Source organism: Hibiscus syriacus, unplaced genomic scaffold, assembly GCF_006381635.1.
Source record: "Hibiscus syriacus cultivar Baekdansim isolate YM2019G1 unplaced genomic scaffold, ASM638163v2 tig00112528_pilon, whole genome shotgun sequence".
NCBI lineage: Eukaryota > Viridiplantae > Streptophyta > Magnoliopsida > Malvales > Malvaceae > Hibiscus > Hibiscus syriacus.
Window position 1 is genome coordinate 362,580 of NW_024063356.1, and position 25,178 is coordinate 387,757.

The window sequence follows — 25,178 nt, forward strand, 5'->3', positions numbered from 1 at the left end:
GTTTTCCCAGTTTTCGCAGGCCGGAGGGATAGTCAGTCATACACCTCCAGGGTCCTTATTCTATGGAGGTGCTTCATCGTCATCAGCTCCTCATCAACAAAATTTAGTTGCTCAGGACGACGACGATGATGGTGATGATGATGACATCGAGGAGTCACAACCAGTGATACGAAGAAATCCTCCTCGAGACCGACAACCACCGTCCTGCGGAACACATTCACGTTGCAGACATCGATAGATTCTGTTTTTTATTATATTTGTATTTAGTACTTTTTATTATAGTTGTTTATTGGACTTTTTTATTGTAGTTTTTTTTTATTATTTATCATTTAATACTTACTTTAATTCGTTCGTATGGTTGGATTTATTTTAATTTATTTTGATAAATTTATTTGACTTTTTGTTAATTTATTTTGTTTATTACCATTTAATATTAATTATTGTAATTTGGTTATCATTTACCATTTAATACTTATTGTATCGTTAATATCAGTTATTTGTTAATATAACGTCAACGTCCAATCTCGTATAATTGTATCATTTTTTTAATCTTCATCAGCGGTTATCGAATAACATTAACTTAAAGTAAATGCAAATTAAAGTACAATAATTATTAAATGATAAACAACTACATCATTTCCTCATCAATTGTTAGAAGTGGACATGTTTTTCTAGTGTGTCATGGGTTTCTACAATGCCCACATCTTCTGTCTTATCTAGATCTTTCTCGAATATCCATATCGCAATGAATTCGATTAGATTTTGGATGACCACGGTCTTTCAATAAACTCGGATTTGGTACAATCGGAAGCCAATCTTGAACCTCATAAGGGTCTTTGTCATTACCTATGGGGGGAACTCAAATTCGTATACCTTAAAAACTTCAGATAGTAGGTATACGTGATCCAAAAAATAGTTATAGTCTTAACGTGTATGCGAGCAAGCTGCTATCACATGAGAGCATGAATATTTCAGAGCTTGAAAAACCCGCAGTCGCACGTTCTATCCCTTAGATTTACTCTTAACGACAAAACTTCAATCCCTTGAAGAGGTCGCTGTAACTCTGTGACAAGAAACATTTCATGCTTTCTAGAGAAACTTGTTACAGACATCCCATTTGATGCAACAATTATTTTTATGTAGATCTACAACTAATCTAGGGTGATACACATGATCGCCTTGCATCCAGGTTTGAGCTTGTCCCCCGAGCTTCGCAAAAAGCGCCCCAAACGAAAATATGTAGTCTTTATCAAAGACGCTAAAGGTAAGTGACGTGCACCCTTTAAGGTTAAATTGATTGCCTATGCCAAGTTGGTCGTCATGTGTCCATATCGATATCCACCATCATATGCGTTTGTCCACATTTCTTTATCGATGAGGCTAATGTAATCGTAACCTTCCTCGTTCTTCGCCTGCAAATCTTGAAGCATTGATTCAAAGATTCGAGGAAGTAGTTCGTAACCTGATCAAAAAATGTATAACGTATTAACATGATCAAAAGGATTGAAAGAAAACAAACTTCATCGGTTTCACTTACCCATGCGCACAAGTAATTGACGCTCATCATTCTTCTTGTATTGATAGTTCGCAACAATGTGTCGAAGATAATACATATGTTGGACAAAGGGTAGTTGCCACATTGGACCCAAAGAGTCCATTGATGCTTTGATCCCAGCTCCGCGATCTGAAATGACACAGATTTTTTCCCTCGTGATAACATGTGCACGTAAATTTCGGAGGAAAAAAGCCCAAGAATCTATATCTTCTCATTCGACAAGAGAAAAAGCAACTGGAAGAATGTTGCGATTGCCATCTTGGACATCTGCCAATAATAAAACTTGTTTGTATTTTCCATACAAGAAAGTCCCGTCGATCTGGACCACAGGCTTGCAGTATGACAACATTAACGCACTGTGGGTAAGTCTAAAAAACCATGTAGAACATCGATCACGGAGAACTCGATCATTATGGTATGCATAGGAGGTTTCGAAGTCCACAATTGTCCCAGGATTCAACCTCCGCACCAGCCTAAACCAGCCTGGATGTTCGTTGTAAGATGCATCCCATTCGCCATGAAGTTTGACAATGGCATTTTGTTTTGCCAACCAAGCTTTTTTATAGGAGACAGTGTATCCATACTGCAATTGTATAGCTGAAATCAACACAACAACAACTATACGAGAGCTTGCTTTTACCATGGGCATGATGGTTTGGCATATCACTTCATAGTCCAAGTTGGGATGATCTTGGTTAACCTATCCAGCACAACATGTGTGAGGATCGTTGTATACTATTAGTTCTCATCTGTTGTTTTTCCTCTTCATCTTTGATACGCGAACCATCCAATTGCATCCGTTTTCACGTCGGGCACAGTAACATACATATTTTTCTGTCGTGGAGCGGTCGACTCTCGATTGAACAGAATTACGAATATTATAATTTTTATAGCCATCATCGCTTCTTCTTTGCTTGAAAATTCCATGCCTAAAGATAACTCACCATTATTTATTGATGAGTAATATCCATAGTCACCGAGATAAGGCATATCCGCAAATTCTGGCCCAAACATTGCACCATAATCAACTTCATACATGTGTGCAGGAGGGTCAGTTTGTGCCATATTTGCTGAAACTTCATCCACATCATCATCATTATCAGAGTTGAATTACGGTGATTCTGGGTGAATGAATAGTCCAGTCTCAGCACCATCCGCACCAGGCTCACGAAGCGGTTCTTCTGGTGGAGATGATGGTTCCTCTATGCTCTCCACATTTAGGTCGAAGAACCTACTACTTGCGCGCCTTCCCCTTGAACTGGAAGGTATATCGACATTCAGATCGAAAAAGCTTGCAGTCGAATGCCTCCCCCTGTAGCTTGAAGCCATCATGTCAAATGGAAACTGCACAGATTATTGCGTTGATGGCATTTCCATATTAAGGTCAAAGGGATTTGCAGATGAATGCCTTCCCCTTGAACTGGACGCGATGTTGCCATACGGATTGTTCGTCAACCCACCTCGGTACATATCGTAAGGAGTTGCGGATGAATGTATCCCCATTATGGCATTAAAATTATTACACATTACTGTCGTCGGGCTGTCAACTTGTTCAGCCAGCCCATAGTGAGAGCTTAATGATTGACTCCGAACGACACGTACTTGAATAAAATTTGCATACATCTCAATATCGGCGTCTGAATAATTACTTTGAGCTTCAACCATAATTTCAACATCATCATTGTTCAAAAGTTCGAACGCTGTATAAGTTAATGACAACAATGATGGTGGAAATTTGTACTACAACGACGACATTCTTCTACTACTTCCAACATGAATTTTCCTCGAAATCTTCGTTATCAGCTCCTCAAGATTTATGTTTCTCTTCAATGATATTTTAACACGCTCATTTAATACGAAAAAACGCCGATTTCATCTTCTCGAATTTCACCATCATAATAAACAATAGCTGAAAGTCATGTCATTCTTTGAGTTTAAAAGTACTGCAATATTATATCTGCAAAAAAAAAAACAACGGAAACAATGCTGATTAAATAAATAATATATGAACGAAAATATAACACAATAAAATTTTTACACATAAACGTAAATAATTTAAATAATATAATTTTATATTATTACTTGTACCGCAAAACTATTTCGACGTATATTCCCGCTTTCTAATTTTACAAACACAGAAATTAATTGACAACAATTAATATAATATTTGTTCAAATAATCATAATAAACAATAAGTATAATAATAAAAAATTATTACAAAATTACCTTATAACGAAAAATCGCATGAACTTCTGAATCAAATATGAGAAGATTGTCGGAGATGTGAGGAGTTACCCCGGGGGAAGGGTATTTATAGTGGGAAAAGCTACAAGACGCGGTACCTGCACCGCACCTTACATAATTATATCAAATAAAGCTAAGGTGCGACCCATGTTCCGCTCCTAATATAATTGTGTTAAAGGTAAGGCGTGACCCCTGCCCTGCGCTATACTCCTAGGTGGCCTAAGGCGTGCCACGGGGCCGCACTTTACACACGTGTATACCATGTCAGCGTAAGACGCGCTTCAGGGGACGCGCCTTACCCCACGTGGCACCAAATCAGCGTAAAGCGCGTTGTAAGGGATGCACCTTTCTGCAAATAATGTTAGATCAAAAAATATAGTCTGAATGATGCCTGATCGGGAAATATACTATTTAACGGTGATATATCAAAAAAAATCACCGATTTTTTCAAGTTTTTCACAAGCAGCCAATGGAAGAATAGTAGATTGCATGGTGTGAATAGGTATCGCAAACAGCTTTGTTATTTTCACAAGTTGATTTAATTAAAATTCTTTTAAAATATTTTATGATTTATCATTAAATCTTACATTTAAAAAAATAAATAAAAGTCTCAAATTATTTTACTAAAGTCCATCCATGTTCCAAACTTTGTACATATAGATATAAAGTAGAGTCATTGCGTCTCTAGAACTGTCTTATCTTCTCAGTTCCCACTACCACAGTGTTTTCCTTTTCATTTTATCCTGTCCATGAAGCTCAAATCTAATAAATTAAAGAAATAAGTGGAATCTGAAAGAGTTGTCCACAAACAAAACAAACTTATCTTGAGATTATTCAAGACCAGAACAAACTCGTAAATTAATATTACTATTAGTATTTATATGTTGTTGTTTTTTAAAGTAATATAATATTATACTTTTATGTACTTTAAGTTTAGGTTCGATTTCGAATTTCAATCGAGTTAAGTTTGAGAATATTTCGAGTTTAAGTTTTTTAACATCGAGTTAAGCTTCAATTTTTTGATTTCGAGTCGAACTTATAAATTTTAAGCTCACGAGCTTTCGAGTTGAGTCAAGCTTCAATTTTGTACTTCAAGTTCAACTCAAGCTCAATAATTTTACACTTATAGATTTTCGAATCAAATAAAACTCAATTTTCTATTCTTCAAATCAAATAAAACTCAACACTGCTCAAACTCATTTACAACTCTAGTTCTTACCCTATTCACTTTATTACTGTAGAACACCTACATGACAGTGAATTTGAATTCTTGAATTCTTTTATTAAGAGACACAATGTTATTTAAAATAATAAGCAAAAAATTAAAGGAAAAAAGGGTTTTTTTGATTGATGAGAAATCACTTAAAATAATAGTAGTAGCTTAATTTAAAGTTGAAACTTCAACTGATGTCTTTTCTTTTTTGGAATATTAAGTTGGGGAATTATTGCATAGATTTGAAGAAAAAATATTAAAAATGAATAATTCCCCTCTATATTATGGTTAATTTTTTATTTTGAAATACAAAAATATTATAAAAACAAATATTTTTATTTTTATATGATATTTTAAATAAAATAACAAAAAATATTTTTTAAAATATTTTAATTTTAAATTTATTAACTATATTAGATTTCTATTAGTTGATATCACTAAGTTCAATAAAAAATTTTCAATATATATCTCTATATATTTACACAATGTAATTTTTAAAAGTCACAATTATAATAATTTACATCTATATAATTACAAATAAAATGATACAATGAAATATATATACACGTATTTATATAACATTTTTATTAATTTGTAATTGTGATTATATTATAGTATATATTTATTGTTTTCTTTAAATAAACTTACACATATTTTATAAATAATATTATTCAAACTTAAACTAATATACATATATATATATATATATATTTTTAAAATTACTCATTTAAATTCATAACCCAAAAATTAATAGAGTAGAAATCGTGATCAATTGTTTATTTTATAAAGAACTCTCTGTTAAAAAAATAATTAATATTATCGATCAAGTATATTTTAATTTTTAAAAGATTGTGTGAGCTTCTTTATTTATGCAAATGATACACATTTCTCCTGCTTGGGAGACTTTCAAATTCGTCAAAAATGGTACACATTTCTCACATCTTTTCTTTGCAGATGATTAATTATGTATGCAAGAGCTGATATTCTAAATGTCAATGTTATTAATTCTATCTCCTGCTTTGGTCAACACTACAACGCTCATCATCAAATCTTTGGGAGACTTTCAGACCAAACATTGCATGGTCGATTGGTAATAGCTCTAGCATATAAGTATGGGACGATTACAAACAATTTTGCTCTTCGCGATCATGTGCGTGAATCCATGGAAATTATCCCAAACAACGACCTTGCTGACTTTGTTGATCAAAATGGCGAGTGGAATATAATCATGCTTTATAACTTGCTAAATGAGACAGCAATTGATCATGCGCTAAGCATCAAACCCCCGTCACCGGACGATTGCAATGATATATGTATTTGACGATGGGGCTCTGATCATACCATTAGTGTTCGTTCAGTGTACGAATCTCAAATACAACACTCTTGGGCAAGCTGCGATCCCAAGTGGCTCAGTCCATGGAATCTTGTTGTTTTAACACTGATTTGGCAGAGAAAAAATGCCTTCACTTTCAACCAAGATCATCTCCCCAATTCAACGACTCTCCAAATTGGTTTTGCCTGTGCAAAACATTTCCATGGCTGCAATATTTCTAAGCAGGATTATGAAGCTCAACTAGGTGCGGGGGACACAATCTCATGAAGTAAGCTGTCACATGGTCGGTGTTGTTTAAATAATGATGGAGCGACATCCCCGAGTTCTAAAAATAGTTAAACTGGCGGTGTTATTCGGGACTGCGAAGGAAATTGGCTTGTTGGCTTCACAAAAAATTAGGAGTCTGCAACCCAATCGAAGCTGAGTTATGGGGCATAATTATCGACTTAAGACTAGCATGGGAGCAAGGTTTCGAGAAAGTAATTATCCAATCCGACAACCTTAATTTTATTCGATTGATTGAAGAGAAAGACGTACTGTGAACTCACATTCTCTAGTTCGGACAATTCACACGCTGAGACAGAAAAGCTGAACAACTATAATTTAATGGACGTCTCGTGAAGGAAACATGGTATTTGATGCTCTCGCCAAACTTAAATCTATCGAACTTCTTCGACATGTTGGTATTCACCTCAACACCGTTGAACATTCTCGCTTTAGTTACGAAGGATATATATGGTCCCTTATTTAAGATTCTACTCTTTCCAATTTAAAAAAAATAAAGACATATATTTATAAATTATTATTGGTTTGGATGGGTGCATGATATTTAAACAATGTAGGTTTGAAAAGTATGCCACGCCCACGCTCTCAACTCCAGAACTCCACGGCAATTAAATCCACTTAATCAACACTTTAAAACAATTAATTCCCCATTATGGCCCCGACATTTTCCTCCTAACCATCCTGTGGAAGGCAGACAAGAACAACAAACGATTCGAGGATAAAATGGGAAACAAACATGAAAACAATAAAAAAAAAATAGTTTTTTTATTTGATTAGATCCCATCGCCCCCCGTCCCCCCAAATCCCTCTCTCCTCTTTTTAATTGTTTGAGAGCAAAGCAGGAAAACCGAAGGCCAATCGCCAAAGCTAACAAAAAAGAATCGCATCGATCACACAAAACGAAAAGGAAAAAAATAGTCAAAGCCCCACACCTTCCCTCCTTCGTGTTTCCTCTCTCTGCATCCCTCCCCCTTTTTTGTTTCCCTGTTTTCTCTCTCTAAATTCCCCTTTCTATCCCTCTCTAGGTTTCGCCCCCCTTTCTGCTTCGAATCCCTAATTTTTATCGGAGGTAGGGTTCATTTCTTTGCTCGCAATCTCAATTTTCTTCGTATGTTTTTTTTTGTTCCTCGTTTCATCTCTTGTCTCATTATTTTACGAATTTGCCATCAAAACCCTAGTTTCAATAATCTGCGAAAAGATAGAAAGTTTCTATCCTTTTTAGCTCACATAAACCCTAGCTCTTGTTTCGTACTATGTAATTTGTGTTTCCCATAGTCTTAGGCTAAAGATTTGGTTTCTAATTTTAGTTTTTTTTAGCATGTAAAGAACGTCGCACGCGTTTAGTTCAATTTTATGGGTTTGCTTGATTCAGTAGATTTGGTTCATCGCTGAAACAAGTATGTAAGTTTTCTTTTAGATATGTCTTCTGCGCTTTGATGGTAAACTGGATTGAGTCACCTGGGGAGGGAAGCATTATGAATTTTGGCACGTGTTGGTTGTTTCTCTTGGTTTATTTTAATAGATCAAAGCCATTTGATTGTTTAATGCTGTTGTTTTGTCATGCGGTGTTTGAGTTTGCCTTCCTGGTCAGCATTTCAGAGTGTTGTGTTATTCACGTAAGATCTAGAAATGACTATTTCCTCAGTTGTCATGGTTTTTGGTTTATTTCATCGATGGTTGCTTTTGTTTGTCTCAAAAACATTATAAAGACATGAAATTTCCCCAAAGATGTGATGTTTTCCTTTTCAATTTGTTGACAGGTCAGAGTAATGTTAATTTGTACATTTCATGTTTGAGGTGACACACTCATTGAATCTGTTCTCTCAATTTTTTTCAATGCCACTTTACTAGTGCCTTTATATGGTAGTTCTGATTTCTATTTCTTTTTTTTTCTTTTGCACTGTGCAGTTTTGATTTGACATTTCTTCTTAGAATTTGATGCTGGAAGAAGTATGCCGCTGATAGTTGGGAGAAATGCAAAGGTATCATGCTACCAGCTGCACTAGTGCAGTCAATAACAGTATAGGAGGAGCCACAGCTAGGGATAATTCCCGTGCTGACTCATCTTCACTACCATCCAACTTCTCATTGAATTCTAGGTATCAAAATACCATATTGTTTGGTGTTCTGTTCAAAGATACTCATTTTCTTGAACTGATTCTAAAATCCGTATTTGATTATATTTTAGGATATTTTTCTTCGATCAATTTTCAATTAATGATCATATTTTGAGAATATTCTGCTCATACTTCAAGAAAACTTTAGTTTGGAATCAGTTTTTCTAAACCTTGTACTGCATACTCTTTCTCTCTTAACATATTATCCTTGACATTTTTGAGAATTGTGAAGCCATCTACTTGCGGGAAGTACACCTTTTTTCTACCCAATGATATTTTTTTATTTTCTTTTGTAGGCGGCATTCTCAGTTAGCATCCTACAAGTTAAAGTGCGACAAGGAACCTCTTAATTCCAGGTAATTTATGCAATTGAATTGAATTGTTGTGTTAATTATATTTATGCAGAGTGATTTAGTAATGTCTCAGAATAAGGTTGTATGCTACTTATAATTGCTTTGTAATAGCAGATTGCAAAACTGACTGAGTTGATTGTCCTATTGACTTGACTCTTACGTAATCTTTTTATAGCTTTATTTAACGGGATGCAAAGCTGACTAAGTTCATGGTCTGATTGGTTTGATTCTTACACAATGTTTGGATAAATAATTATAAAGGAAAAGAAAGGAAAGGAAAGTTAAGGAAAGAAAGGAAGGATAAGTAAGGGAAATGACACAAGGAACTTAGTCTTTATAATGGCCTTTTCCAATTATAGCTTTTTTATAAAATGAATTACTTGGGAGATTAAAAGGATAGAGAAAATATTCTATATCTTAAAAGAATTTTAGTTTCCGTTCCCCAACTTTCCTTTAAAATTGGGATAAATTAAAATGAAGGGTTTCAAGGGATATTCAACTCCCTTCACTTTTCCTGTTTAGATAAGAAAATCCAAACAAGAGAACGGTGTTTACTTTCCCTTCCCTTCCTTTCCTTTCTTCTCCCTTGTTTTAGTCCAATTCAAACAGAGTCTTAAAATGCATTTTCTTAAGTTATTGAACATCATTTGTACCAACTTTTTTATTCCTTTCCAGACTCGGCCCCCCTGATTTTCATCCTCAGACCCAGAATTGTCCTGAGGAGACTCTCACTAGAGAAAATGTGCAGCAGGGATATAAGGAGACCATTGATGGACTGGAGGTATTGTCTTGTGATTGATTAAGATTCACTACTTATGTTTTGCCACAACATCTGTATGTGGATGTTGTGCTGCATGCATGGAAGTGGTTGGTAACTATGGTTTCTTTACCAATCCACATGAATTGCACACACACACACACATTGAACTTAGTGTCATTGTTTTTGAACTCGAGTAAAATGATTGTAATTGAGTCTCCATAAAATTAAAATATTGGGTCATGAATTCTTTGTTTTTTGATATTCTTAATTGAAGTTCAAGTGTAAAATCCATATTTATCACTTTTACTTGATATAGGAATTGACTGAGACCATGTTTTTCTAATATACCAACTTTTCTTAATGTTTGGGAATTAATATCTGATGCATATGCTCCTAGCACTAGCACAGGATTCTCATTTTGTTGTCTTTGTCTCTGTCAAACATTACTTTCTTCTTCCCAATGATGCTTTTTCCTTTGTTTTTATGTAACATTTGTGCTTTCTATGCTTATCTTAGATTGAAATCCGATAGTATCTGTGTGAGGGCTGTTTTGACTGCATACTGATTTAGCAACTTAGCATCCTATTTGTTGTATAACTTGGTACTGTCATCTTTTCAGGATTCAAAAGAGATTTCATTGACTCAGGTTCATGCATTTACAAAGCCAGTTGTTCTAAAATGCAAAGATGTAAGCCATTTTATTGGGATGCTATGGTCATCAAGCAGACCTTTCTATGCATGCTTAATTTCATTTTTCTTAACTGAAAAAAAGGTTTTCCCTTGTAATGTAACTGTCAGTTTTTTTTTTGACTTTTTGATAAGTAGTTCCTTTATCATCTTTGCAGGCAATTAGAAAGTGTCTAAGGGCTATCAATGAATCTCGTGTTCAAAAGAGGAAGGTAATACAAGTTTTATTTTCATATTTATTAATCTATCTGTTTCCTTACTTGTTTCTTGTTTATGTACATGTTTTTTGTGCCCACCACCTCTTTTCTATTCTATTTGCTCCCTTTTCGAAGTCCTATATTTTGTTCTTATCAGGCTGGTCAGGTTTATGGTGTCCCCCTCTCTGGTTCACTGTTAAGTAAACCAGTGGTTTTCCCTGAACGAAGGCCGTGCAATGAAGATTTCAGAAAAAAATGGATTGAGGTAAGTTCATATTCCCTTATGTGGTTGTACATGACTTTCTTTTTTTTCTTTTTGTTTTTGACTTCATTAAATTTGGTGAAAGGCAAACGCATACTTTTTGTGTGAACACAAGGACTTGTTATGTTCATGTTTTGTCAGGGCTTATCACTGCAACACAAGCCTTTGTGTTCTTTGGCTGATCAAGTACCTCAAGGGTATAAGAAGAGAACCCTAATAGAGGTTCTTATCAGGAATAATGTTCCATTGCTGAGAGCAACTTGGTTTATCAAAGTAACATATCTTAATCAGGTACAACAGTCTTAATTTATTTATACCCTCTGGTCATTCTTTCCATAATTGCGCGAATTTATTCATAATATTGGAAGGTGGTGGATTTATAGTTATCTTTTGCAGGTTCGTCCTGGTTCTGCAATTTCTTCTGGAGCACCTGATAAATCTCAATTATCGCGCACAGAGCTATGGACAAAAGATGTTATTGATTACTTGCAGTATCTTTTGGATGAGTTTTTTTCACGAAATAATTCTCATTCTGCTCAACATGGTAGAGAACGATTGCCACAAATGGTTTATGCTGGGTCTTCACACCATAGGAGTGATCAGGCACCAACAATTATTGATGGTGATGAACTGTCTCTTCACTTTAAATGGTGGTATGTAGTGCGGCTTTTGCAGTGGCATCACGCAGAGGGATTGGTTCTTCCTTCACTTATCATTGATTGGGTTCTGAATCAACTGCAGGTATCGTATTCGATTTGTTCATATAATTTTTCCACTGTGCTGAGAGATTTGTTCATATAGGAAATTTGAGTTTATGAGCATTTTCTGTTTTCTGATTATTTGTGCTCTTCCAGGAGAAGGAATTGCTTGAGATTATACAGTTGCTATTGCCTATAATTTATGGAGTTTTGGAAACCATCATTCTATGTCAGACCTATGTACGCAATCTTGTGGGTGTAGCTATTCGCTTCATCTGTGAACCTTCCCCTGGTGGTTCTGATTTGGTTGACAACTCCCGGAGAGCTTACACAATGTCTGCGCTGGTTGAGATGCTTCGCTATTTGATACAGGCTGTGCCGGATACATTTGTTGCTTTAGATTGCTTTCCTTTACCGACTTGTGTACTTTCACATTCACCGAGTGATGGTGGTTTTCCATCCAAGTCCTCAGATGATGCAGAGAAAATAAAAAATCACTTGGCAGATGTGTATGTTGTCACAAGTAAAGGGTTTGATTCTCAATACCAAGCCTTGTCGTTTAATCATGTTGTTTCCACCATCTGGAGACGCTCTGATAATCTTGCTAAAGGTGCAAGTTCTGGATATCCTAGCCAAAGTGTGGCAAAAGCTGTGCAGACCCTAGATAAAGCCCTTTTGCAAGGAGATCTGATAGATTCTTATAATCAGGTCTTCAGTGATCTTTATGATCGAGCAGCTGGCGAAGGTTGGGTAGCAGCAGTCAGTCCATGCTTAAGATCATCACTAAAATGGCTTCAGACTGTGAATTTGTCATTGATTTGCTCAGTTTTTTTCCTTTGTGAGTGGGCAACTTGTGATTACAGAGATTTTCGGGCTGCTACACCCTGTGATGTGAAGCTCACCGGTAGGAAAGATTTTTCACAAATTTATCTTGCAATTCAACTTTTGAAGCTGAAAATGAAGGAGCTGCAGAAACAACTGAAGAAGGGAAGGGCATCAAGAAAGAATACCAGTCAGCAGAATAGCTATTCCAGCAGGGATTTGTTGGGAAATACACATGAGGCTAAAAGCAATGGAAAAGGTGTGAATGGAAGAAACTCTTCTGATATATTTGACAGCCCAGGTCCTCTGCATGATATTATTGTGTGCTGGATTGATCAGCACGAAGGGCATAAAGGAGAAGGTAGCAAGCGTCTTCAGCTTTTTGTGTTAGAACTCATACGTTCCGGAATTTTTTATCCTCAAGCATATGTGAGGCAGCTGATAGTTAGTGGAATTATTGGTACAAATGGATCAAGGGCTAACCAGAGAAGGAAGAGACACCAACAAATCTTGAAGCAGCTCCCAGGGCAGTTTTTACTTGATGCTTTGGAGGAAGCAAGAATTGCTGAGGGCTCAGAACTACTTGAGGCTGTAAATGTTTACAAAAATGAGCGTCGTCTTGTCCTTCGTGAACTTTTTGATTTGTCTAACAGTGTAAACGACTCTCATGTACCAGCTAAAAAGCAAAACTATCACTCTACCTCGGGAAGAGATGTTGCTTCCCAAGTTTCATGTGATCAGAGGAAAACTGTTCAGGCTTTAAAGACTTTCAGGAGAGAAGTGAACCTTGAAGAACTGAAGGCTTCCATCTCATTTTTGTTGCAATTTCCCAGTTCAACATTTACTTTTTCTGATGGTGGAGTGGATGAGTCTCAAGGGGGTGTCAAAAGATCTATCGGGTCAACTTACAATAGGGCGGATTCATTGGAAGGTACTCCTGGGTGTGAAGACTGTAAAAGGGTAAAAAGACAGAAATTAAGTGAGGATAAGAGTTTATGTCTACAAGTATCGTCACCAATTCCATCAGATGACGAAGATAATTGGTGGGTGAGGAAGGGTCCCAAAAACTTGGAGTCTTCCAAAGTTGATCCCCTACTTAAGTCGGCAAAGCAAGTATCTCGTGTTAGGCAAAAGCCTGTCCGTAAAACTCAAAGTCTCGCCCAGTTGGCTGCTGCTAGAATTGAAGATAGTCAGGGAGCATCGACAAGTCATGTATGTGATAACAAGATAAGCTGTCCACATCACAGAACTGAGGTGGAGAATTTGAAACCATCTGACGGGGTCAAAACAACCCATCATGGAGATATTCTTTCAATTGCAAAGGATTTAAATCAGCTTCGCTTTGTAGAGAAGAGGATTGTCACTGCTTGGTTGCTATCTGTAGTTAGGCAGCTTGTTGAAGAGTCCGAGAAATCTATTGCCAAGGTTGGCCAGTATGGGCGGCCATTTGTTGCAGCTGATGAGAAGGGTCCTTTAAGGTGGAAGCTTGTTGAGGATGAGCTATCAGCCATTCTGTATCTATTGGATGTTTCTTGTGATTCAATTTCAGCTGTCAAGTTTCTCCTTTGGCTGTTGCCAAAAGCTATTAGTAATCCCAGTCCTACTATTCATGGTGCGAGAAACAATATAGTGGTGCCCAGGAATGTGGAAAACTATGCTTGTGAAGTGGGGGAGGCATATCTTTTGTCATGTCTCCGAAGGTGAAATCTTTTGTCATCTCTTACCTTTTTTTATTAAATTTATCATGCAAATCATATCTATCATAATTGCTCATCTCTGGGTTGGTTCTTTGTTAGTGACCATTGTATTGCAGTATTATCTGGTGCTCTTGTTGGTTTTTTTATCTTTAACAATAATTTTAGCCTCTTTTCCCTCTTTCCTCAGCAATTTTTTTAAAAGCAAACTGTTCATTTGTTTGCGAATTGTGTATTTTAGTGCATGGAACAGTGTAATGATGCATTTTTGGGGGTCTGGTTGGAATAGAATGCTTATTTTTTTTCTTATTCTTATTGCTCAAGATTGGAATATTGAGCCACTGCAATCATGGCAAAATCTTGTCATTGCTGTCTATGTTTCATGACCTTCATATCCGTCTTACATGCTTAATTATGAATCTTGTTCAGGTATGAGAACATACTTGTTGCCGCAGATCTTGTGCCTGAAGCTCTGTCTGCTACAATGTGTTGTGCTTCAGCTTTTATAGCCACAAATGGAAGAATTACAGGTTCTGGAACCCTAGTTTTTGCCCGTTATTTGTTGAAGAGGTATGGCAACATTGCCAGTGTGAATGAATGGAAGAGAAATTTCAAGGGGACTTGCGATAAAAGACTTCTCTCTGAACTTGAATCTGGACGAACAGAGGGAGAGTTTGGGTTTCCACTTGGAGTTCCAGCAGGGACTGAAGATCCTGATGATTACTGCCGTCAGAGGATAACTGCTGGACGGTTATCTAGAGTGGGTTTAAGCATGAGAGATATTGTTCAGCGTCATTTTGCAGCCAATGCCCCGAAAAGCCCAGTCACTGAAAAAGGGGATGATGATTATCAAGTAGCACAACAAATCATCATGAGACTAATGGATTGTTTTAGGCAGACTGGTGGCGCTTTTCAAGAAGGAGACCCAGGTTTGGTGTCTTCTGCTGTTTCTGCCATTGTTAGCAATGTTGGACCCACCCTAGCAAAGATACTTGATTTTACTGGTGGTAGCAATTATTCAAATTATCAGCCGCCTATGAATTCCTTGAATTTTGCTAAGCGCATATTGCACATTCATTTATTATGTTTATGCCTGTTGAAGGAAGCTCTTGGAGAGCGCAAAAGCCAAGCGTTTGAGATAGCTCTTGCAACAGAGGCTTCTTCTGCTTTAGCAGGAGCTTTTGCTCCTGCAAAGTCCTCTCGGGGTCAGTTTCAGCCAGATTCTCTTGATTCTAATCTAAACATATCTAGTGACAATTCACACGGTTCTGCCAAAGCAACTTTTGGGAAAACTACCAAAATGGCAGCTGCTATTTCTGCCCTTGTCATTGAGGCCATTATTCATGGGGTTATTAGCTTGGAGAGAATGGTAACGGTCTTAAGACTAAAGGAAGGTTTGGACGTTGTTCAATTTGTTAGGAGCACAAAAACCACTTCTAATGGTAATGCCCGATCTGGTGGGGCTTTTAAGGTGGACAACACAGTTGAAGTATATGTGCATTGGTTTCGATTGTTTGTTGGGAACTGCAGAACTGTTTGTGATGGACTAGTTTTGGAACTCTTAGGTGAACAGTCTGTTTTAGCTCTTTCAAGGATGCAGAGGTTGCTCCCGATTAATTTGGTCTTTCCACCAGCTTACGCAATATATGCTTTTGTTATATGGAAGCGATTCATTTTGAATGTTAACATTGCAAGTCGTGAAGATATCCATCAATTGTACCAGTCTTTAACAATGGCCATTGGTGATGCCGTAAAACACAGACCTTTTCGAGATGTTTGTATGAGGGATACTCATGGATTTTATGACCTTGTAGCTGCAGATACAACTGATGCTGAGTTTGCGGCCTTGCTAGAGTTGAATGGTTTGGACATGCATTTAAAATCCATGGCCTTAGTCCCTCTTCGTGCAAGGCTCTTTCTGGACACATTAATTGATTGTAAAATCCCTTCTGCCTTTACACAGGATGATGGGAGCAGGGTTTCTGGACATGGTGAGTCTAAAGCGCTGCGTGCAGAGACTGGGTCTAAGCTTTTGGATGAACTTGTCCGTGCATTGGACACTCTGCAACCGGCTAAGTTTCATTGGCAATGGGTTGAGTTAAGGCTTCTTTTAAACGAACAAGCACTCATTGATAAGATGGAGAACCATGACATGTCCTTGGTGGATGCTATTCGCTCTTCCTCACCCAGTTCTGAAAGAGCCTCGCCTTCTGAGAGTGAGAAGGTTTTCATTGAGATTATCCTCACTAGATTGTTGGTCAGACCTGATGCTGCTCCCCTTTTCTCAGAGGTGATTCATCTTTTTGGGAAATCGTTAGAGGATTCAATGTTGATGCAGGCTAAATGGTTCTTAGGTGGCTCAGATGTTCTTTTGGGGCGGAAAACTGTTAGACAACGACTCAGTAATATTGCTAAAACTAAAAACCTTTCGACAAAAACACAGTTTTGGAAGCCTTGGGGATGGTCCTATTCAGGTGTTGATACTGTGACAAACAGTAGAGTGAAGAAAAAGTCTGAAGTCGCCTCTCTTGAGGAAGGTGAAGTCATTGAGGAGGGTATGGAGTCAAAGGGGTGTGTGAAAGGGTCCACACAAGTGGATGTTGAAGGTTCCAGTAACAGCCAGCAGCATGTAACCGAGAAGGCTTTCGTTGAATTGGTTCTTCCTTGCATAGACCAAAGCTCTGCTGACTCGTATAATATATTTGCTAGTGATTTGATAAAGCAGTTTAACATCATTGAGCAACAGATAAACTCTGTTACTCGTGGCATAAGCAAGCAGACTGGCGCTGCTGCTTCTGGAATTGAAGGTTCTACTATTAAAATTAATAATCGCAAAGGTACAAGAGGTGGTAGTCCTGGATTGGCTAGGCGAACGCAGGCACCTGTGGAGTCTTCACCTCCTTCCCCAGCAGCTTTGCGAGCCTCTATATCATTGAGATTGCATTTTATTGTGAGATTGCTGCCAATAATATGTGCAGATGGGTAAATATGATCTATTTTCCCCTTGTTTCATTTATTCCACTTTAAATAAACATGATCAGTTTCTATCCTTACTGCTTTGTCAGACATTTTTTTTTGTTTTCCAATTTACTAAGCAGCTTTTCTTGTTGCTATGAAAAGATTTCATTGGTTTCTGTAAATTTGTTTGTTTAGCGTCTTGTTTTGGTTTTCTATTAGTACATGCATATTTCTGCTGGAAATGAATAGGTACTAGCAGGGTTTCAAATCGAGGTCACGGTCGCGTTTTCGGTTATTTCGGGTTTACCGTGATTGCGGCCGTCGCGGGTAACTCGGACGGCGGCGAAACCGCAGTTGCGGATCGTTTTTTGAAACCCTGGGTACTAGTTTCCTTCTTATTTCTTACGAAGTCCCCATGGTTAATTGTTTTTATCTTACGTCTGAAGCCTTTATAGTTCCATTTTTTCTGTTGAAAGGAATCTCAGAAATTAGCTTTCATTCTGTGTGTTATCTAGCCATAACACTGACTCATTTTTGTAATACTTCGTAATTGCAAGCCATTGTTTTTTAGGGTAAGAACCTTTAATTTCAGTGATTTGTCAGTCTTTAACCACTTGAATTTTTTTAATCTCTAGTTCATAAAATTCTTAATTTGAAAGTCTTTTGAAACTTGATAGGGATCTTTCTGCTTTGTTTATGATATTTTTGGGGGATTCATTTACTTTTAGGCATCCTCTGGTAATGGATTTTTTCATCTTAATTGATATAAATGGTATTTGGTAGTCCAGGTGCAACACTTTCACGGAATCTTTAATTTTATTATTTGGTCGATAGCTTTTTGGACTGATGTTTGGGTTACTAATCTGTCTCTAAAAGATCAATTCCCCAGAATTTATGCTTTGTCGACCAATAAATGGGGGCAGGTTTTTGAGTTTGGTGAGTTTGTAAATAACTTTTGGGTCTGGAATATTCAACTTAGGATAAACCTATGTGATTGGGAGTTGGACCAGTGGATTGTTTTAATTTCGTTGATTGACCCTATTAAGCTTTCTGATTCGGTGGATGATTTTCTGGGTTGGTCGGGAAAGGGGGATGGCATGTTCTCGGTCAAGTCTTGTAGATTGACGTTATTTGGCACTTATGAAGGGAATTTTTTTTTTGATAGGAATGGTAGGCCTCATTAAAAACTCCTTCATGATTAATGGATCACAAGGTGCTCCTTAATCAGCGAAAGGAGTAAAAGAGTGCCTCAATAATTCATTGATAACCCCAAGATACAAAAACTTAAAAACAACCATACACTTCTCTTGCAGATAACCAACCCAAAACCTAACAGGTAACCCAAAACCCAAACAATAACTGCTTATCTAACCAATACCAGCCTTCGCTAAACTATCAGCCTCAACATTGGCTGACCTAGCAACTCATCTAATACTACCATTCAACCCCCTAAACTTCTCAGCAATATCTGTCACAATGTCTAAGTAAACATTGGGACAGCGGTCGATATTCTTGACCCATTCCACTGCTAGTTTACTGTCTGATTCAACAATTAACCTGTCCTTAAAACACTGCTGAAACGAAACAAAGTTATTGTTTGGGTTTGGGCGGGGTTGGCCCCTCCCAAAGTTCAAAGCTTCTTGTGGCAGCTCTGTCATCGCAAGTTAGCAGTGAGAGTGGAACTTGTAAAAAGAGGGATTCCTTTGGTGGATGTGCTTTGTCCCTTATGCCACTCCCATGAAGAAACAATAGAACACCTGTTCCTCTTGTGTTCTGTTGCTAGAGAAATCTGGACTAAATTTCTAAGGCTTTGGGAAATCTCTTCTGTTCTGCCGCAAGATCCTTCTTCCCTTCTCTGTTCTTGGCCGAACCTAAGGCAGAATTCTACCAATTTGGAAGTTCATCCCGGCTGTTGTTTTATGGTCAATCTGGAACGCAAGGAATCTGGTTGTGTTCGAAAATGGGAAACTTGACAGCTCGGGTCTGTATTTTATAATTAGATTCAGGTTGGCTAAATGGTATTTAGCTAAGCACCCTACTGTTCAGATTCAGACTGACCTACTAGTAGGGGATCCTACGCGGGCTGATAATTTTCATCGTCCTTCTACTCCAAAGAAGAGTATTGGCTGGACTCCTCCACCAACGGGTGCGTTTAAATTTAATGTGGATGGGGCAGTCAATGGAGATGGTATGCAAGGTGGAATTGGGGGTATTTTGAGAGATTCTAACAGTTGTCCCTTAGCCTCTTTCTCTTCTGCAGTAGGGCTTGGTCTTTCTACTTTGGCAGAATTGAAAGCTATTAAGGAAGGAATTGATTTGTTCTATTCGTCTGATTGGGCTAATAAGGGAAGGCTAATTATAGAGAGTGATTGCAAAAATGCAGTGGAATGGATTTTAAAACTGCATTCTGTCCCGGTCTTTTTCAGTGATCTGGTGGAGGAAATTGGGGCTGCAATTTATGATAAGGGCTGTGTTCTTAAATGGATTCCTAGGAGCTGTAATTTGGACGCTGACAGGCTAGCTAAGCAGGGAATTGGTTGAGTGTAGAAGGCCTTTTGTTGTTTGTTTCCTGTCTGTTCTTTGGGTTGTATAGGCTCTTATTTTGTATTAATCTCACCGGTTTGACAATCAGGACTCACCATCAGTTGATGGGGACCTAGCTTAGGAGGTCAAGTCTAAGTGTTGCTGTTTTTTGTTGTTTAAGGGCTCTGTTTGGTTTTTTTGCTTTTGATAGGGGTGCTGTCCTGGTTGTACCTTATGTAATTAAGTTGATGAATGATACTTTAAGGCACTCTTTTCCTCCTTCCAATGATTAAGGAGCTTTCTTTCAAGCTCCATTAATTAAGGAGGTTTTTAATGAGGCCTTCAATTCTTATAAAAAAAAATTAATTCAATAATGTGATAAACTAGTTACCGAGATTCTTTTGTTGGATTATTCAGGGAACCATCCGCACGAAACATGCGGCACATGCTTGCCTCTGTAATACTTCGATTGCTTGGAAGTAGGGTTGTACACGAGGATGTGGAACTGATGCCATCTGTTGTATCCTCAGAAATGTCTGGAGATGGTCTTTTTGATCGCTTATTGTTGGTTCTACATGGGTTGCTGAGCAGTTGCAGACCAAGTTGGCTAAAGTCCAAGGATGCTAAGGATTTTTCTGGACTTGACCGTGAGTCAGTGGAGGGCTTGCAGGTTTGATCTTTTTCATTTTTCTGGTTGAATCTATTGCTGCTTGTTTTTGTAAAAAATAATAAATTATTAGAGCTTTTGGTAGTTCTGGAGGTAAAGAAGTCATAATAATGTGCAGAAATGAGGTTATGAGGTGTTAATGAGAAATATAAAAAGGGTGCATGCTGCATATGCTAAAGATGTGCATCGTCATAGGCACTCAAATTTGGCCAAATGTTTTTGTTGGTTTATGGACTTCAATTGATTTTTACTCTCAGAAGTGGTTCCTTTCTTTTCCTGTGGATGCAGAACGAATTAGATTCTATGCAATTGCCAGAGAGGATTAGATGGCGAATCCAAGCAGCAATGCCAATATTATTTCATTCTCTTCGCAACTCGATCTCCTGCCACCCATCTGCTGTTCCTATTGGTGCTCTTAGTTCACTTCAACCTAGTGTGTCTGTCCCTGGATCTTACACTGGAACTATGAATGCCCCTCAGAGACAGGCTGCATTGGCACGAAATGCAAATAACATGGCAGGAAAATCCAAATCAATGCCAATACTGCAGGAGAATGAAATGGAAATTGACCCATGGACACTTTTGGAAGATGGAGCAGGATCAGGTACATCTTCTAGTAGCACTGTGGCTATTGGCAGCAGTGACCAGGCTAATCTTCGAGCCTCTAGTTGGCTTAAGGGGGCTGTGAGGGTGAGACGGACGGACCTTTCATATATTGGCGCTGTGGACGATGACAGCTGATTTTAGGTTCAACTTCATTTTAGATTTGGTTAACGAGACCCCTCACAACAGGTAATATAATGTGTTATTTGTTGTGGACATTGGCCTTGCCTGTCTCATGTTTGTAGTGGTGGGTCCCCCTCTTAATGTTTAGGGGTGAGCATGCTGGAATCCTTGTGAAAGAAATGTGGTGATGTAGGCCATGTATTCGGCATTGCAGATTTACTGTCATTTTATGCCTCACCGCCATCTGGGCCGTGTACTCAGAGGTGCGGTTCGAGCTTTGTTGTATATATAGAGATAATTACTTCAGTTTACCAATTGATCAGGTATAATATCTCAAGAATTACATGTAGTTATTCTTGCTAATCAATCTTTTAGTGCCTTGAAGTTATCTCTAACACACTAAAACACACAGATGGACGCTAATGCATCACCATCCCATATACATGAATGCTTATGTTGCTGTCATGCATACATTACTGCAAGCTTAAATAAAGTTTGTCCGCGTACATGCGAGGAATACTGTGTTTAAATTTGCATGAAGATGGATGGGTATTTGTAGTTCAGAAAATACATAACATACGGCGGGCTACCGATGGTGATGTTTAAGGCCAGCTTTTGCTTCATTTCAAGTTTTGGTATAAGCTAGAAATTTGTATGCAACATTTTGTCTGTATTTTTAAATTTTGATCTTAATTCGATTGTGTAGGGTGTTGATTTTAGTTTTTATTAATTGTATTATTTGGGGCATTGTTAAAATTTCAGGATACCATAAGGACTAAAATTGATTAAATTATATTACATGAACAAAATTAACAACTGAAAGGACTAATGATAATATTTCCCCTTAAAGTGGTCACTGCTATAATTTTCTCTTCCGACGAGAAAATCCTCAAACTCAAAAAATGCATTCTCTGAAAGGTAATGTAATGTAATAGTAGATAAAATATGCAATAACATTTTCATTTTTTACTTTTAATTGTTGTATCTACAAAAAACACATCTTCAATCCAAGCTACAATGTTGAAAGCTAGACCTTCCAACACTCTTGAATAACTCTCAAGTGTTGCTTGCCCCACATCCTGCAAAACAGAAGAAATTCCATTAGAAACTCCACATTTTATGGTAAAATTCCTCTGAATTTCAGTGCTTTGACAAATATGAAAAAGAATTGGGTTACTCGGACTCCACTCAATTTCCCGGATTCAGAAAGCTGTAACAGCCTTCTTTTTTATCTCCGACTTACCCGATTGTGTTGAATCTTGCATGTGTCCAAGGTGGTCTGTGAAAGTTCAGGATACCTCTGCTTCAAGGCGAACAACAAGCTTTTTGCTCTTTCAGCCATTACATGGTTTTTGTCACTTCCATCGACGTCAGACATCAACTCTTTTACCTTACCCCATGACGATTTCGAATGCTTTATGCATGCTTTACGTCTCCATGTATACATCGAAGCTTCCACCCGGTCCGCTAGTTCGAGTGCTTCGTGTTCTGATGCTATACTCAGACTATCAAGCAGATAGTCTGGGCTGAATTTTTCTTCTGGCGCATGCATGGACCGGGAAATCTGGTCTCCAATACTGTCTCTTCCGCTCTGTACAAGTTTCCTCGCACAAAATTGGGGTCCAAATAAGAAATTTGTTCAAACTTCGGAAGTACTTGCTTCAACTTGATGAGCATGAGTACCAACCTTTGGAAGAGATTCGACGTACGAGTCCGGGATTTCCATTTCGGCAAGAACACCGGTGTTGATAGCCATAGCTGCCTTGTGAATCTGGTTGGCGCAGTCACGTTTGTGTCGCAAGTGTTTCCTTGCTTTCTCAGGGAGACCGAACGGAGGAACGCGTGGCATTGGCACCCACCATTTCTCGTCGTCTCTCTTAACAACCCTTCGAAACGAGCCCGTTCGGCTTGAATTCAACGACAAATTCCCTTCCTCTGCGTACCAGAATTCTCTGTCCTCGAAACTGTCCAGTATTTCCTGTCAAAGGATGTCATAAGAGCTATGAGATGAACCTTTGTAATTAAAAAAGGATTATATATTTTTTGGCATTACAATGAGCATTGCATCCAACTTTCTAAGTGCAGGAAGATTGACATAAATATCTGGTCTTGGTCTGCTTTCCATAACCTAAAAATATCTCGCAAAAGAAAAGAAAAACATCATGTTAAAGCAGGCAGGCAGACAAACATTCAGACAGCTTTGGTCTGGATTATGAAAAAACTACCTCAATAGCTCTTCCGTCGCGCAAATTCTGCGACTTGGTAGTAAATTCGACAATATAATCGCAGATAGATATATGGCAGTTCATCTCTCTTTTCCACATTGCTTTCTTTTCAGGGTTCAAAGGCTCCAACCTCAAATTTTGTCCAAACACAGTTGCTGCAGAAACAAACATAATTAACTAAATTTCATAGATTCGAAACATAAAAGGGAGTGAAATCAGTGATGAAAGTGAATCTTGTTTTCTCTAGAGGACTTCAGTTTAAGCAGTTGTCCCCCCGCGCGCTAGTCAATTGACTGAGAAAATAAAAACAAAGTCATTTTCTTTGTCTGAACATGTTTATGTTACCGTAGAGATTGGTTATGGCGTTCGAGATTGTAACTGCTGAGCAGACCCCTCTACCATTCCCTGACATATCCTCTCCCAGTAAAAGCTTTGCAAATCTTTCCCTCGTCGTTTCAAGTTCTATCAAACAAAATTTTACAACAGTTGGCATAAAAAAGAAACATCATAATTCAGAACAAATACAGTTCTTCCAAATATTTTCACCTAATTCCAATGATTCCAGATACTCAAGCTGCTTTTCATCTGCATTATTTTCGAGTTTCTTTGTTCCAAGCCTGCTAAGAACAGCTTGATTCTGTGCCCCGCCTCTTGTTGCTGCCCAGTGAAAAGGCGAAGCTTCACTAAAACAGCTACGATCATCAACAGGTTCCGAAAATGCAGATCTTCCAGAGAAAGTTCTGTCATACACGAAAGAACCGCCACTAAACGTGGAGTATCCAAGGGTTTCTGGAATTGACTGGTTGATTTGATCGACGGAAGAAGGAGAAAGCTGATAACCCAGATCGTAGTTTTCATCAGAATTTGATAAATTCTCCATTTGAGCTTAAATCTAATCACTATTCCGAGCTCTGCAAATAAGCCATGGAAATTTGGTCAGTGGGGGTTCAATCTTTGAGGACTTTTTTTGAATTTATAGCTGAAAGTGATCAAAGTGAAAAGCAAAAGATGCTGCTTTGTTTACAGTCACAGGTCGTTGTTTCCATCAGATTTCTAAAGCATAGTTCACCGGAAATAATATGAAAAATAAAAGCTTATGCTTAAAGTAACGTTTGCAAGCAACGGTCTTTTGCAACATTCTTTTTCCTTCAAACAATTTACCTTTAAAGGGTTTTAAATAGATTTGAGTTCGAAACCATTGAAGATATTAAGCAATCTGAGGACCATTTGAAATCGTTCCCTCCTAATCATCTTTCCAAAAGGAACACACTAAAAACACCCTCTTTTCTGCGTATAACAAAGGAACAAGGAATCTTGACCGTACGATTTCTGGGTCTTTTCTCAGTTTTCTGATCGGACGAGAAAAAATCCAGATGCAAAATTTGCTGCAAAAGGTTGAATCAAAGAAAATAGAGAGTGGGTTTTGGAAATTTTGCAAGAAGTTTGTATAGCTTCTTTGGTTGACACGGAATTTTTTTATTATAGGACAGGCATGACATGTATGTAATTGAATATTTTAGAGAAATTAATCCCAAAACAAGGTTTTGGATAAAATTTCCTTTTAGTCCCTATATTACCCATATCTTATAAATTTAATCTATATATTTTAATTTAAGGTAAAGTATACATATAGTCATGTGTGTTGTTTTGTTGAGTCCTCCAATTATTAACAAATATAAAATGGTAATTTGATTATAGGATGTTTTATTGAGTCTCCTGACTATTAAACATTATAAAATGGTCACTTGAATGTCCATGTGTTACAAACTCGTTCTTTTCTGTTAAAGAATTGGAGTTTGTCTCAGCTAGACGTTAACTTCGATACGATAAAATCTGATATCATATCCATTTTAATTGTA

The 25,178-nt window shown here is 37.6% G+C and overlaps 2 protein-coding genes across 4 annotated transcripts; one reads left to right on the top strand and one right to left on the bottom strand.

Moving 5' to 3' along the window:
• The first annotated feature begins 7,433 nt into the window (after positions 1–7,433).
• Positions 7,434–21,475, top strand: LOC120181487 (mediator of RNA polymerase II transcription subunit 12-like). 3 transcript variants are annotated; one of them, XM_039186596.1, is made up of 15 exons: positions 7,434–7,699; positions 8,391–8,427; positions 8,539–8,729; positions 9,044–9,103; positions 9,776–9,881; positions 10,480–10,548; positions 10,706–10,759; positions 10,902–11,009; positions 11,148–11,297; positions 11,403–11,747; positions 11,861–14,226; positions 14,650–17,202; positions 20,119–20,371; positions 20,657–21,160; positions 21,243–21,475. In XM_039186596.1, exons 3-14 carry the CDS (start codon positions 8,605–8,607, stop codon positions 21,107–21,109), a joined length of 6,642 nt encoding a protein of 2,213 aa, XP_039042527.1. In that variant the 5' UTR covers positions 7,434–7,699; positions 8,391–8,427; positions 8,539–8,604; the 3' UTR covers positions 21,110–21,160; positions 21,243–21,475. The 3 variants fall into 3 exon arrangements, with proteins under 3 accessions (XP_039042527.1, XP_039042526.1, XP_039042528.1); XM_039186595.1 differs by lacking the exon at positions 8,391–8,427; XM_039186597.1 differs by lacking the exon at positions 8,391–8,427 and having other exon boundaries at positions 21,309–21,475.
• A 531-nt stretch (positions 21,476–22,006) lies between these two features.
• LOC120181532 (rop guanine nucleotide exchange factor 3-like) lies at positions 22,007–24,271 on the bottom strand. The gene is made up of 7 exons (XM_039186630.1): positions 23,866–24,271; positions 23,665–23,781; positions 23,320–23,474; positions 23,148–23,222; positions 22,782–23,072; positions 22,338–22,685; positions 22,007–22,173 (listed from the first exon to the last, which is right to left on the bottom strand). Exons 1-7 carry the CDS (start codon positions 24,197–24,199, stop codon positions 22,054–22,056), a joined length of 1,440 nt encoding a protein of 479 aa, XP_039042561.1. The 5' UTR covers positions 24,200–24,271; the 3' UTR covers positions 22,007–22,053.
• Positions 24,272–25,178: the final 907 nt, after the last annotated feature.